At 38.2% G+C, this 14793-nt stretch overlaps 1 protein-coding gene across 3 annotated transcripts in view; it reads right to left on the bottom strand.

The window, feature by feature from the left end:
• The window catches only part of PDS5B (PDS5 cohesin associated factor B), a 202544-nt gene that overhangs the window by 124428 nt on the left and 63323 nt on the right, over positions 1–14793 (bottom strand). For all 3 annotated transcript variants that reach the window (XM_051831824.2, XM_051831821.2, XM_051831820.2), the window contains exons 5-7: positions 14637–14734; positions 14023–14149; positions 3225–3305 (exon numbers count right to left, since the gene is read on the bottom strand). In XM_051831824.2, the coding sequence (XP_051687784.1) occupies positions 3225–3305; positions 14023–14149; positions 14637–14734 (306 nt within the window). The remainder of the gene's footprint in view (positions 1–3224; positions 3306–14022; positions 14150–14636; positions 14735–14793) is intronic.

Consider the following 14793-nt stretch of genomic DNA (forward strand, 5'->3'; position numbering starts at 1 on the left):
AAACGCAACAACCAAGTTGGTCTTCTGCACTGTATAAAACAAGACCTAGCACGGCTTCTGACACAGAGTAGGCAACAAATACATATTTGGTAAATGAGTGAATAATATACAATAGAAATTACATTTAACATGAATAATATAATCTAAGGCCTTGTTCAAAAGGTCTTAAAATTTAGTAGCAACATTTACATTTGATTAAAACATTTTCTTTCAAAAATCACTACTTCAATTTATAAGCAGATAACAAATGCATTCACTACAAACTATTTTTATAACATCGTCTCTAATAAAAGTCTCAATTCAATAATGTTACTTTAGATTTATACAAAAGTGCATTCACAAAAATAACACTCTCTACTACCACCCCAACTATTAAGAATCCCAATTTACCTATTTGAACAAGGGTTTAATAACACTGTTTCAGTCCAACAAAATAATTTTGTGCCATAATGTCAAAACTTGTGATTCAAAAGACTTAGCAAAATATAGTATCACTAAGGAAACCTTTTGAACTGTCACTATGTACTTTTCAGTTTTGATACTGCTTTACTTTTCTTAAAAAGCACATGTACTTTTTAGTCTCCTGGGTTGCCAACTTACAACGAATTCTATTTTAAAAACAATCTACAACAACACAGTGATTCTGAGTTTCTGCATTTGAGTTTTCACATATAAAAGAATCACTACCTATAAAGACAAACCTGAATATGTGTGTATATATAGGACTGAAAAAGAAACAAGGAAAAAAGAAAAGGTGGTGGGGTTATTATTATCAGGTATTTTACTCCTTGTTTGCTAATTGTCTACTGGGAAGATAAATGAGCAAAGGCTATTTCATCTACAAGTCCAAAACGGCTGAGAATATTTTTAATAACACTAATCTTACCCAGAAAGTGACTTTTACATGTAACTACACAGGTTTAATGAGAAAAAGAATTAAGAGAATTATAATTTTTTTCTTGAACTTTTAATACAAATACTTTGAAAACACACACAAAAGTTGACAGAATAGAAATAATAAACCTAATGACCAAGCTCTAACAAATATCATTCTATGGAAATTTTTCCCTTTAATTGCCCCCAAACATTCATTTTCCTTAGTATCAGAAGAAATAGCAACATGTTATGCCGAAAAAGGTGTTTTCTTGGTGTTATGCCGAAAAAGGCATCAAAATAAGGTAAGTATGCCCCTAAAAAATACCTGGGTTGGCGATATCTGTTTAAATAAATGACCACCAGGAGGAGCTCACCTGTGTGCCATGAAAAATCATTCAGAGGCATTTGAAGCAAGGGAAAGGGAAAGTGTAATTAATCACAAAATCACAAGAAAATCCAAATACTAGTGTCTACAGTTTTGTGACTCTTGGGTATTGGAGGAGATTTTAAAAACCTATCAATTTATCTCATCTAATACACAAGACTCACAAAACTGTGGAAACTAGTACTTGGAGTTTCTTGCCAATCTTGGAGCTATTAAAATAAGCTGTATTCTACAGCTTCTGAAAGTTCAGCCTTCAAAACAATTTCCTTACAAATAAAATTTATTTTTCCAAATCATCATATGCTTAGGATTCTTTAAGGTCATAAGCTAGCAACAAAAGCTGGGATCTACCAAGAGACTGTTTTATGACATACCTAACTCCTCAAAGTATACATCTTTTCATGACCTATTTCACAGACTGACTTCTAATTTTGATGTATATAAAAATATTTGTGGGGGGCGCAGTAGGTTAAGGCCCTGGCCTGAAGTGCCGGCATTCCATATGGGTGCCAGTTCTGGTCCCTGCTGCTCCACGTCCTGTCCAGCTCTCTGCTATGGCCCAGGAAAGCAATGGAGGATGGCCCAAGTCCTTAGGCCCCTGCACCACGTGGGAGACCCGGAAGAGGCTCCTGGCTTCAGATCAGCACAGTTCCAGCCATTGCAGCCATCTGGGGAGTGAACCAGCGGATGGAAGACCTCTCTCTGTGTGTCTCTACCTCTCTAACTTTCAAAAAAATAAAATAAATCTTTAAAAAAAAAATTGGGGGGGGGGGGGGCGTTGTGGCATAGCAGGTAAAGCTGCTTCCTGAAGTGCTAGCATTCCATGTGGTCACCAGTTCAAGTCCCGGATGCTCCACTTCTGATCCAGCACTCTGTTGTGGTTGTGACCTGGGAAAACAGTGGAAGATGGTCCCAAGTATTGGGCCCCTGCACCCATGTGGGAAACCTGGAAGAAGCTCCTGGCTTCAGATCGGCTCAGCTCCAGCCCTTGTGGCCATCTGGGGAGTGAACCAGCAGATAGGAGACCTATCTCTCTCTCTCTCTCTCTCTCTCTCTCTCTCTCTCTCTCTGTAATTCTGCCTTTCAAATAAATAAGTCTTAAATACCTTTTTGAAAACTTTAGGAAAAGTTAAATACATAAGTAATTATAAAAGGCTTTTTTCCTCATTTTTTCCAAAAATTTATATATCTTTTTGGAACTGGATCAAAGAGAAAAACAGGTGGAGACAGAACTGTTACACAATTCCAAGAGCTACCAATAACACTGTACTCTAGATCTGCATTCTAGGGGGCACTATTCACATAGTAAATGAATGGAGCCAGCCAGAGTGGTGACAATTCAATGGAAATGTGGAGAGAAAATACAACTTACTATAAGCTTCCATTAGTGAACCTGACAGGTGAAAAAGACCTCTGTAAATAAATTAGTAGATCTTGCGTGACACTGAAAGGGTTCAATTCTTCTTAGAAAAGGAAGATTTATAGGGAAATCTATTCAGGGTATGGCAATTGATAAGCAACCTTCACCAAGTAACTAGTGTTGGTCACACTTTCCCCCAACTTTTAGCTTTTGATATTAGTTCATATCCTCTCAAACAAATCAATTTAATCTCCAAAAAGCTGTAAACTGTACACAAATTCTCTGATAATGGGAAGTTCCGTGTTTTACCTAATTTTTTTTCTGACATTACAAGCAAAACGTCTAACTTGCTAATCGAAACAAAAGGTGTTTTTGTTCCTAGACCATTTGAAAGAAGCAAATGGATGAAGAAACAGATGAGAACTAACTGTACAGAAAATACTGACCAAGAACAATTTTAAGTCAGAAAGAGAAAGAAAATTATTTACTCGATAAAACAAGACAAAATAAAAAAGTATATAAAACTTGCCAAAATGTTCCTACTTAGTAGTCATTAAAATGTTGGCTTAAACCTTCTGCTAACCAACCACAGGAAAGACTTACATTGGTAATATAGGGTTCAATAGCTTGAGCAGTTCTCTTCAGTAAAGCCTTTGCCAAATCATACGCTTGCTTGTTTAAATTCTGAAAAAACAAACAATATATTTATATTACATATATCTTAACTATGAAAAGTAAAGCATTATCTGTAATCAAAAGGCTTCAGTTAAGTAAATGAACGAGACTTCTCTTTCCTTATGACTAAAAGGAACATGTGACCCCTTCCCCTTCAAAGCAAAGATAATTAACTCTCTTCATGTCTCATTCATAACATTACATAAATCACATGGAAATGGTTAATGTTTATTAGATAAAAGGAGGAGGAGCTGGTGCCATGGTACAGTAGGTTAATCTTCCACCTGCAATGCCGGCATCTCATATGGGTGCTGGTTCTACTCCCAGTTGCTCCTCTTCCAATCCAGCTCTCTACTGTGGCCTGGGAAAGCAGTGGAAGATGGCTCAAGTCCTTGGGCCCCTACACCCACATGGGAGACCAGGAAGAAGCACCTTGCTCCTGGCTTAGGATCGGCGCAGCTCTGACCATTGCAGCCATTGGGGAGGGAACCATTGGAAGGAAGACCTTTCTCTCTGTCGCTTCCTCTCTGTCTGTAACTCTACCTCTCAAACAAATAAATAAAATCTTTGGGACATGCTCAATCTGACTTGCCCCAAACGGTAGAGTTAGAAATGCACCAGGGGATTCCAATTCAATCCCATCAAGGTGGCATGTACCTATGCCATCTCACTGGTCAAAGTGATCAATTTCAGTTCACAATCACACTGATAGGTCTAAGAGTCAAAGAGATCACATGAACAAATTAGTGTCTGCTAATACTATCTGATAGAATTAAGAAGGAGAGAACGATCCAACATGGGAAGCCAGATACACAGCAGACTCATAGAATGGCAGATGTCCTAAACAGCACTCTGGCCTCCGAATTAGCCCTTAAGGCATTCGGATCTGGCTGAAGAGCCCATGAGAGTATTTTAGGCATGGAAAGCCAAGACACTCTGGAAAAAAAAAAAAAACACCACCTAAGTGAAAGATCTCTGCGAGTGAGATCCCAGTGGAAAGAACGGGCCATCAAAGGAGGAGGTACCTTTCTCTGAAGGGAGGAAAGAACTTCCACTTTGACTATGACCTCGTTTAAATAAGATCAGAGTCAGCGAACTCAAAATGCTTCCATAGCCTTGGCAACTCATGACAAGAGCCTAGGGGGATTACTGACACCATAAACAAGAATGTCAATTTGTTAATTCAACAACAGGAGTCACTGTGCACTTACTCCTCATGTAGGATCTCTGTCCTTAATGTATTGTTGTACAATGTAAATTAATGCTATAACTAGTACTCAAACAGTATTTTACACTTTGTGTTTCGGTGTGGGTGCAAACTGTTGAAATCTTTACTTAATTTATACTAAATTGATCTTCTGTATATAAAGATAATTGAAAATGAATCTTGATGCGAATGGAATGGGAGAGGGAGTGGGAGATGGGAGGGTTGCAGGTGGGAGGGAGTTTATGGGGGGAATAAAACCATTGTAATCCATAATCTGTACTTTGAAAATTTATATTTATTAAATAAACAAACAAGAATGTGGATGTTGTTTGTAATGATATCCCCATTTAAGAAAAAAGGGGGGGAGCTACTTAAGTCATTCTAAATCTCATTAAAAAGTCAAATCAGTTCAGCTGAGTAGAAATACAAGCTATTCTATTTCATGTCCAGAAATATCAAATCATCATAGGAAGATGAACTGGATTCCAGTGTGGTTAGCAACAGGAGACCCTTGGAGACCCCCCCAAGAAAGACAAAGAATTTGAGGACGCCTATGGGAAAGCAGATTTACTCAAGGACATCTCAGAACAATGGCTTAGGTCAAAGAACAAAAAGAGACACAAGAAAAAGGTGTCTTTTTTTTTTTTTTTTTAAAGATTTATTTTGTTTATCTGAAAGGCAGAGTTACAGAGAGAGATCTTCCATCTGCTGGTTCACTCCCTAAATGGCCGCAACAGTCAGGGATGGGCCAGACTGAAGCCAGGAGCCAGGAGCTTCTTCCAGGTCTCCCACATGAGTATAGAGACCCAAGTAGTTGGGACATCTTCCGCTGCTTTCCCAGGCACATTAGAAGAGAGCTAGATTGTAAGGGGAGCACCTGGGACTGATCCAGTGCCCATATGGGATGCCACCATTGCAGTGGGGGCTTTATCCACTATGCCACAATGCTGCCCCCCCCCCAAAATCTTAAGAAAGTATATTTCTAAGTGACTCTGATGATCATGGATGGAACCCGAAATCTAAAATGGAATCACTACTCTGGTTTAACCATATTCCAGGGAACAAGAAAACTATATATTCTTTTATTTTTAAGAGTTATATACATATCCTGGCCGGCACCGCAGCACACTTGGCTAATCGTCCACCTGTGGCGCCGGCACCCCGAGTTCTAGTCCCAGTTGATCCTTTTCCAGTCCAGCTCTCTGCTGTGGCCCGGGAAGGCAGTAGAGGATGGCCCAAGTGCTTGGGCCCTGCACCCGGCATGGGAGACCAGGAGGACGCACGTGGCTCCTGGCTTCGGATAGGCGCAGCCCAACAGCCGTAGCGGCCATTTGGGGGGTGAACCAACATAAAAGGAAGACCTTTCTCTCTCTCTCTCTCTCTGTCTAGCTCTGCCTGTCAAAAAAAAAAAAAAAAAAGAGGTATATACATATCCTTAAACTCACATTCTTAATATTTTTAGATTCACTAGCCTTGAAGCTTATGTATTATTTCACTCATTTGTAACTGCTGTTTGACACTTTACTATACAAAATGCTACAATTACTTTACTCATTCTCCTCTTAATAGACATTAAATTATATATTTCTTGAACAAGACCCTTGGGGTTGGGGGGAGGCAAGAATTGTGGCACAATAGGTTAAGCCAATGCCTGCAATGCCTGCATCCCATATGAGCACCAGGTAGAGTCCCAGCTGCTCCACTTCTGATCCAGCTCTCTGCTAATTCACCTGGGAAACCAGGGGAAGTTGGTACAAGTGCTTGTGGCCATGCTTTCTACACAGGAGACCCAAATGGAGGTACTGGCTCTTGGCTTTGGCCTGCCCCAGTCCTGGCAGTTGCAGCCATTTGGGAAATGGATTACCAATCTCTCTCTCTCTCTGGAACTTCTGGAACACTGCTTTTAAAATAAATCTTCTCTCCCCCCCCCCCCACAGGTAGAGTTATAGACAGTGAGAGAGAGAGACAGAGAGAAAGGTCTTCCCTCCGTTGGTTCACTCCCCAAATGGCTGCTACGGCTGGCGCTGCGCCAATCCGAAGTCAGGAGCCAGGTGCTTCTTCCTGGTCTCTCATGTGGGTGCAGGGGCCCAAGCACTTGAGCAATCCTCCACTGCCCTCCCAGGCCACAGCAGAGAGCTGGACTGGAAGAGGAGCAACCGGGACTAGAACCTGGCGCCCATATGGGATGCCGGCACCACAGGCGGAGGATTAGCCAAGTGAGCCATGGCACCAGCCCCCAAAATAAATCTCTAAAACAAAACAAAACAAAACAAAAAAAAACTCCAAATTACACATGAGGAATAATTTGTTTGTAAATTCTACTCTGCCATTCTTTTTCAAGGTTTAATTATTTATTTATTTGCTTGAAAGGCAGAGTTACAGAGAGGGAGAGACAAGAGATAGAAAGAGATCACCCATCCACTGATTAACTCCCAAAAGGCTGCAACAAATTGGACTTGGCCAGGAGCCTGGAACTCCATCTAGGTCTGCTACACGGGTGGCAGGGGTCCAAGTACTTGTGCCATGATTTGCTGCCTTCCCATGCACTTTAGCAGGAAGCTGGATGGGAAACAGGATGCTGACACTGCAGGCAGCAGTGTAATCGGCTATGCCGCAATGCTAGCCATATATCTCGGTCATTTTTCAAGGAGTTATTTTGTCTTGCTCTTATTTGTAGAATTTCTGTATAAATTCTATGGACTTAACCTCTGTCAGTTACACATGTAACACATCTTAGTCTATATTTATCTTTTCACAATGTTTACGGTATCTTAAAGCATACAAAAGTCTCAATTTAAATGTAGTCAAATATACTAATCTTTTCTATTATGGCTATACTATACTCTATCTTTCTTAAGAAAATCATTTCAATACTGAGGCTGTAAGGATTTTTTTCTATTTTCAAATAAAATGTTACAGATTTGCCTTTCATACTTAGATCTTTATTTCACCTGTAATTTGCTTTTATATGTTATGAAATAAGAACTTATTTTGCATATGGGTAGTCTACTGCCCCCAAACAATCCATTATCCCCTCTAATGACCCACACTCTCACCTGCTATATAACCATGCAACATTTATAAATTCTCCATTACTTCCCCATGTCCCTTTCTACATTAGTGCTGATTACAGACATATAAAGAAACAGATGAAAATAAATTTTTAGCACCAGTTCCCCACTTATTCTTCGAAACTGCTTGCTATTATTAGCCATTTAATCCTCCATGTGACAGTTTACTACACAATTTGCTACATTCTGATAAGATTATCAATTAAAGTGCAGAAAATTGACACCATTATGATACCAAGTCTCTCATTTCATAAACAATTCTCTCAACATATTAAGTCTTCTATTATGCTTTTCAGACAACAATGATTTTTCACATAATGGTCACCCACACTTCAGTTAAATTTCTAAATATTTTATATCTCTAGTAAAGATAATAATGAAAATTATTTGAAATTGTGCTAACAAATTTACTTTGTTTTGTATTCTCTGTATATCTACAATTTTAGCTTTGTTTCCTCCTTCTAATCCTTTTATATTTTTTGTCTTGTTTTATTCTACTAACATCTTTAGTATACTGCTAACTAGAAATACTGAACTTGTCTTTTTCCTGAGTAGAAGCAACAATATTACAATTTACCTAACTGCAAAGGAATGCTTCAACATTACATCACTAAGTGTTATATCATACATTATCCTGGTTTAAGTTTCTTTCCCTTTCAAACTTAATGAGGCAGGCATTTGGCACACTGGTAAAGATGTTGCTTAGGACGACTGCATCCTATATACAGAGTACCTGGGTTCAACTCCTAGCTCCCATCCTGATTCCAGCCTCCTACTACTTCATGTCACCCTCAGTTGCAACAAATGATGTCATTTGTAATTAGGTCTCTAATTACAAGAAGAGAACAGATCTTCCCCTGGCTCCTGGCTTTGGCCTGGCCCAGCACAAAGCCCCAAATGTGTCAGGCACTTGCGAAGTGAAGCAATGGATGGGAGATCTCTGAACTTGTCTGGCTGTCTGTCTCCTCCTCTCTCTGCCTTTCAATAAATAAAAGAAAAAATTGAGGAAGAATCAAACAATTTGCTAACAGCTTCCCATCATGACTTATGCTAAAATGTAATCTAAGTATTTCTGTTAAAAGATTTTGTGCCCTGTTCATCAAATGTCTTATCCTATCAATGACATTTTATAATATTAATCCATCCTTTATATTCCTAAAACAAAACCAATTTAGTCATTATCAAAATTACTTTTATACCATTCTGGAAGTAGTCAATGATTATTTCTTATTGGTATTATTTAACTATATTCATAAATTAAATTAACCTAGACTCTCTTTTCTTACTTAGTTCATGTTTTTTCTAGAAATATAATAATTGGGAGCCGGCACTGTGGCCTACTGGGTAAAGCTGCTGCCTGCATTGCCTGCATCCTATATGGGCATCGATTAATACCCCAGCTGCCCCATTTCTGATCCAGCTCTCTGCTATGGCACAGGAAAACAGCAGAAGATGGCCCAAGTCCTGGGGCCCCTGCACCCACATGGGAGACCAGGAAGAAGCTCCTGGCTCCAGATTGGCACAACTTTTGCCATTATGGCCAAATGGGGAGTGAACCAGCAGAGAAAGATCGATTGATCGATCGATCTCTCTCTCTGTCCCTATAACTCGGCCTTTCAAATAAATAAATAAATCTTTTTAAAAAATACCATAATCTGTTCATAAAATGAATTGTAGAGTACCTCTCCTTCTAAAATCTGAAAGCCTGCTGAAGATTAGGACTATCTGCCACTTCAGTAATTTAAAAAAAAAAAAAAAAAAAAGCCCACTTTTGATGTCTTTAGATCTTTTTTCGTTGTTGTGCTGATTTCTGATGCTGGTGTCACGTTCTGTTTTCTTTTCTTTTTTAATTAATTTATTTATTTGAAAGGCAGAGTTACAGAGAGGCAGAGGCAGAGGCAGAGAGAGAGAGAGAGAGAGGTCTTCCATCTGCTGGTTCACTCCCCAAATGGCCACAACTAATGGAGCTGGGCTGATCCAAAGCCTGGAGCCAGGAGCCTCTTCCAGGTCTCTCACGTGGGCACAGGGGCCCAAGAACTTGTGCCATCTTCCACTGCTTTCCCAGGCCACAGCAGAAAGTTGGATCAGAAGTAGAGTATCCAGGACTTGAACCAGCACCCATATGGGATGCCGGCACTGCAAGGCAGTGGCTTTACCTGCTACGCCACAGCGCTGGCCCTGGGTTCTACTTTCTATGCAGAGTCATAAAACCCAATGAACTTTACTAGCCACAGAATATTTTAATTTTTCACTTTTGAGACAAATCTGGCAAGCTATTTCACCTAATTTCAAATATGTGAACAGAAAATATTGTTCATGGAATTGTCTTTATTTTTTTCATGTCTGTTGTTCCTCTTTCATTCTAAGCTTACTGAAACCAACTCCTCCCTCCCCCTTTTTTAAGATTTATTTATTTAATGGCCGGCGCTGCGGCTCACTAGGCTAATCCTCTGCCTTGCGGCACCAGCACACCGGGTTCTAGTCCCGGTTGGGGCACCGGATTCTGTCCCAGTTGCCCCTCTTCCAGGCCAGCCCTCTGCTGTGGCCAGGGAGTGCAATGGAGGATGGCCCAAGTGCTTGGGCCCTGCACCCCATGGGAGACCAGGAGAAGTACCTGGCTCCTGCCATCGGATCAGCACGGTGCGCCGGCCGCGGCGGCCATTGGAGGGTGAACCAACGGCAAAGGAAGACCTTTCTCTCTGTCTGTCTCTCTCACTGTCCACTCTGCCTGTCAAAAAATAAAAATAAAAAAATAAAAAATAAAAAAAAGATTTATTTATTTGAAGTTTCAGAGCCACAGAGAGAAGTATCTTCTATCCGCTAGTTCATTCCCCAAGATGATCTCAAACAGCCAGTGCAGAGCCAAGCCAAAGTCAAGAGCCACTCCAACTCCCTTTTTTGATTCAATATGCCAACCGTTTACTTCTTAAATACACTTTTCAAATGATCAACTTTGGGTTTTGAGGGAATGTCACTATATATTATAGTTCATTAATTCTGATCTTCAATTTTTTTATATTTTGTTTATACTAATACTGTATAAAACATATATACTGTATAAAAACATTCTTGAATCAGGCAATTATATTTAGAAACATAATTTAAACTCAGAAATTTTAATATGTATCATTTTAACTATTATTAAATAATTGCCATTATGATTTACTGCTTTATCATTTGATGATTTACTCTTTGGCTTATAGTTTTCTATTCTAAGTCCTCAATATTCCTAACTCTTAGCTTAAAAATCTCTGGAAAACATGTTAACTTTCCCCAATAATTGGTAATTTGTTTCCTCTCCTTCATAATTTTTTTCAATTTAGCTTTATACATTATTTATTTTGAGTTTATCTGCATACAAGTTTAAATACCTTCCTGAGAAGTTAACTTTTTATTAATTTGTAAAGGCCTCCTTTATTCAGTAAAAACTAATATGTCTGATAATATAAACTACCTCAGTTTTCTTCTGGTTTATATTTGACTAGAAAGATTTTTTCATCCTTTTACATTCAATCATCTTGAGGTCATATTTTAGTTCTATTTCTTATTAGTGAGAACCTGCTGGATCACTGCTGGATCAATCTGACAACACATCTATTCTGGTAAAGTTAGGCTATTTATATTTATTGTAATTCTCCCTTTCCTTAAAAATTCTTAAAATTTTAACATGAATAAGTCAGTTAAAGTTCAGAGTTGATCAACAGATCTACATAATCAATCATGATCATCACCAGAATCCTATCACTCATTTTTAAATCCATTACACTACTCAATCTTACACAGTATTTCTTGAATAGGATAAATTTTAATACTTTTTAAATTAATCTGTTATTGCTGTTTTTGTTTCATATCTCAGTCTTTATTTATAGAGCATGTTTTGCTCACCATAATTCCTGTATCTCACCTCTTCCAAATTTAATTTTGTTCAGCCTAATGTACCCACACAGTAATTCTTTCAGGAACAACTTATTAATGTGTAAATATGTAACAACTTCATTTAACTCAAAATGGATATACAACCATTGACAGACAATTATTCCTCAGATCTATCTCCTAACGCGCCAAATAATTCTTATATATAATTCAACCAAGGTTTAAATTTCAGGGCCAGTGTCATGGCACAGCGGGTAAAGCTACGACCTGAAAAACCACCATCCCTTAAGGGTGCCAGTTCAAGTCCCAGCTATGAGCTGCTCCTCTTTCAACCAGTTCCCTGCTAATGGCTTGGGAAAAGCAGTGGACATGGCCCAAGTTCTTGGACTCTTGCCACCCATGTGGGAGATCCAGATGAGGCTCCTGGCTTCAGCCAGGCTCAGCACTGACAGCTGCATCCACCTGGGGAGCTAACTAAGGGATTTAAGACTTCTTTCTCTCAGCTTCTCCTCTCTCTCTCTCAAATTCTGACTTTCAAATAAATAACTCTTTAAGAAATACATATTTACATTTCAATGATCTTTTCTCACTTCCAGCAAGTTTTTCCATAACATTTCTTAAAGATTTATTTACTTACTTATTTGAAAGCAGAACAACAGAGAGAGGAAGACAGAGAATAAGATCTTCCATCTGGTGGTTTACTCCCCAAATTGCTGCAACAGCCTAGACACAGCCAACCTGAAAGCCAGGAGGCCATTTAGGATCTTCCACATGGGTGGCAGGGGCCCAAGAACTTGGGTTCACATCTGCTGCTTTCCCAGGCACACTAGCAGGAGGCTAGATCAGAAGTAGACTGGGGGGGGGGGGGGGGGGGGACACTCACCACCTCACTATGGGATGCTAACTAGTATCATAAGTAGTTTAAGCCATTGCACACAATGGCCCCCATCTTCTTTCTTATGTGAAACTATTGTTTTTAACTCTAATTTTTACAAACTTAATCCCTGTAAGCATATTTTATCATTAATCCTATTAAAGTTTTAATCATTTCTTTAACTTAGAATGTGTTATTCACTACCATAAAGATTCACAAAGCCACACAGAGCTAAAATTATGCAAAATAAAAAAAACAGCCTTGGGAAATTTCCAGGCTAAGCTAAATAGAATAAGCTCAGAAACAAAGTATAAGTAGCTGGTAGAAGATTCCCACTCCTGTAACTAAGACAAGGAATTAAGATCCTAGGATTCTAGTGTTCAGAGTGCTTATAGACCCTCTGCTCTGCTATAGCATGACCAAGGAGAAAATGTACATCCAGGAAGCACTTATTTATTTTCCCCAACAAAGCCTTTTTTTCTTTACAAGAGACTGGACAAGTCAGGCCTGTAGTTAGTTATTGGCAGTTTACATCTCTGGTAGTTAACTGCTGAGTGCACAGACAAGCTGAGTATCTTTTTTAGAATATGTGCGTCCAGGAGAGCTTGTCTCACAGTGAGAGCTAAGCCAGGATACAAGTCAGGTACAGCCTCTTCAGGGGCATAGGACTTCCTCTTGGAATCTCATCCTTCCTCCCTAGAATACTTTGTGGTTTATTTCCTGACCCCACTGAGCACATAGGCCAGGTACCCTTGCTAACTGGTCCTAAAGAAGCTTTTAGCTGGGCCCCAGGCCAGTTTTTACAGTTTAATAAAAGGGCAACAAGAATCTTAACTAGATGGAATAACCAAGGGACCAGCACTGTGGCACAGTGGGAGAGGGAAGGGTTGTGGGTGGGAGGGAAGTTATGGGGGGAAAAAAGCCATTGTAATCCATAAGCTGTACTTTGGAAATTTTTTATTTATTAAATAAAAGTTAAAAAAACAAAACTAGAAATAGACTTGCCATATGATCCAGCAATCCCACTACTGGGTATATAACCAAAACACTAGAACACAATGTATAAACGATATACCTGAACCATGTTTATAACAGCACTGTTCTCAATAGCCAAAATTTGGAATCAATCAAGGTATCCGTCATCAGATGAATGGATAAAGAAATGTGGCCTATATACCCAATGGAATATTATTCAACTATTAAAAAAAAATAATGAAAGTCTACCATTTGTAGCAAAATGGACACAACTGGAGGACATTATGTTGAGTAAAATAAGCCAGACTTAGACGAATACTGCATGTTCTCTTTTATATGTGGGAGCTGAACTTTAAAAAAAAGAAATGTCTGTGTGAATCAACAATACTGCAAATGTAGTTTTGTAACACTTTTATAATTTTGTCAAACCAATGGTTAAAAATGTTGTACTACTATACTTTTAATTATCTGTGATTACTTTAAAATTCACTGTATATGAATGAAGAGATCATTTATTCAATTATTATTTATAGCTGTTTTCTGTATTCCCACTAAACTAGAGTCTTTATGCTTTTTTACTTATTAAACTTTCTATTCAGTAAAGTAAAAAAAAATCAGTATTCTCCAAAATTAAAGTTAAAACAGGGTAAATTATATTTAGAACTTAAGCATTAATTCTGGACTTTGATATTAATGGGCTTCAAAAGCGTTATATATTGCTCTTACCTTATGGGCAGGTACCAAATTTACTAAAACTGTATCCAAAAGCTCCTGAGATACTGTATCACCTTCACAAATTATAGAGCTCATGAGATCTACCATGTGCATATGAACTTTTTGATTATGGCCATTGCTGAAATTCAAACAGATGTATAAAGCATAAAACAGATATATGTACAGATTTTAATCATAATATAATTATGATACCAACACATTTTATAAAAATGATACTAAAATATTAAATAAAACACTATTCATTTAAACCTTCCCTCTCTCAAATTCTACATTATCCAAAATATATTTTTAAATTACATTTCTTAGATTTCTTCCCCCAATCTTGACCAGCCTTGCAATCAAAATGATTAAATCAAACAGTTTCAGTTTTGCCTTGGATTCAGAAAGTCAATTTGCTTTTAAGTTAATTCTAGTCTTTACAGTGTAAAACTGCTTACACTTGATTTATTTTAAAAACATCTATAAAAGTAAACTTAAATGAACTCTTACATTACAACTCTTAGCCCTCTAATATTCTTCATAACATAGTTCATGCAGATTCACCTCTCAGAAATTCTTTACTTTTACAGTTCAAAAACATTATGTACATGGTAAAATAAACTTACTTTATCACTGAAAATAACGTTCTATATAGCTGGGTGAAAATCTCATTGCTATCTTCTAATTCAAAGCATATGTTATATGACTTGACCCAAGCAATGTTCTAAAATAGGAAATAAAAAAAGGTGAAAAGTAAATGCTTCAATTGACAAAAATATACAA

This window comes from Oryctolagus cuniculus, chromosome 9 (assembly GCF_964237555.1).
Source record: "Oryctolagus cuniculus chromosome 9, mOryCun1.1, whole genome shotgun sequence".
In the NCBI taxonomy this organism is placed as follows: domain Eukaryota; kingdom Metazoa; phylum Chordata; class Mammalia; order Lagomorpha; family Leporidae; genus Oryctolagus; species Oryctolagus cuniculus.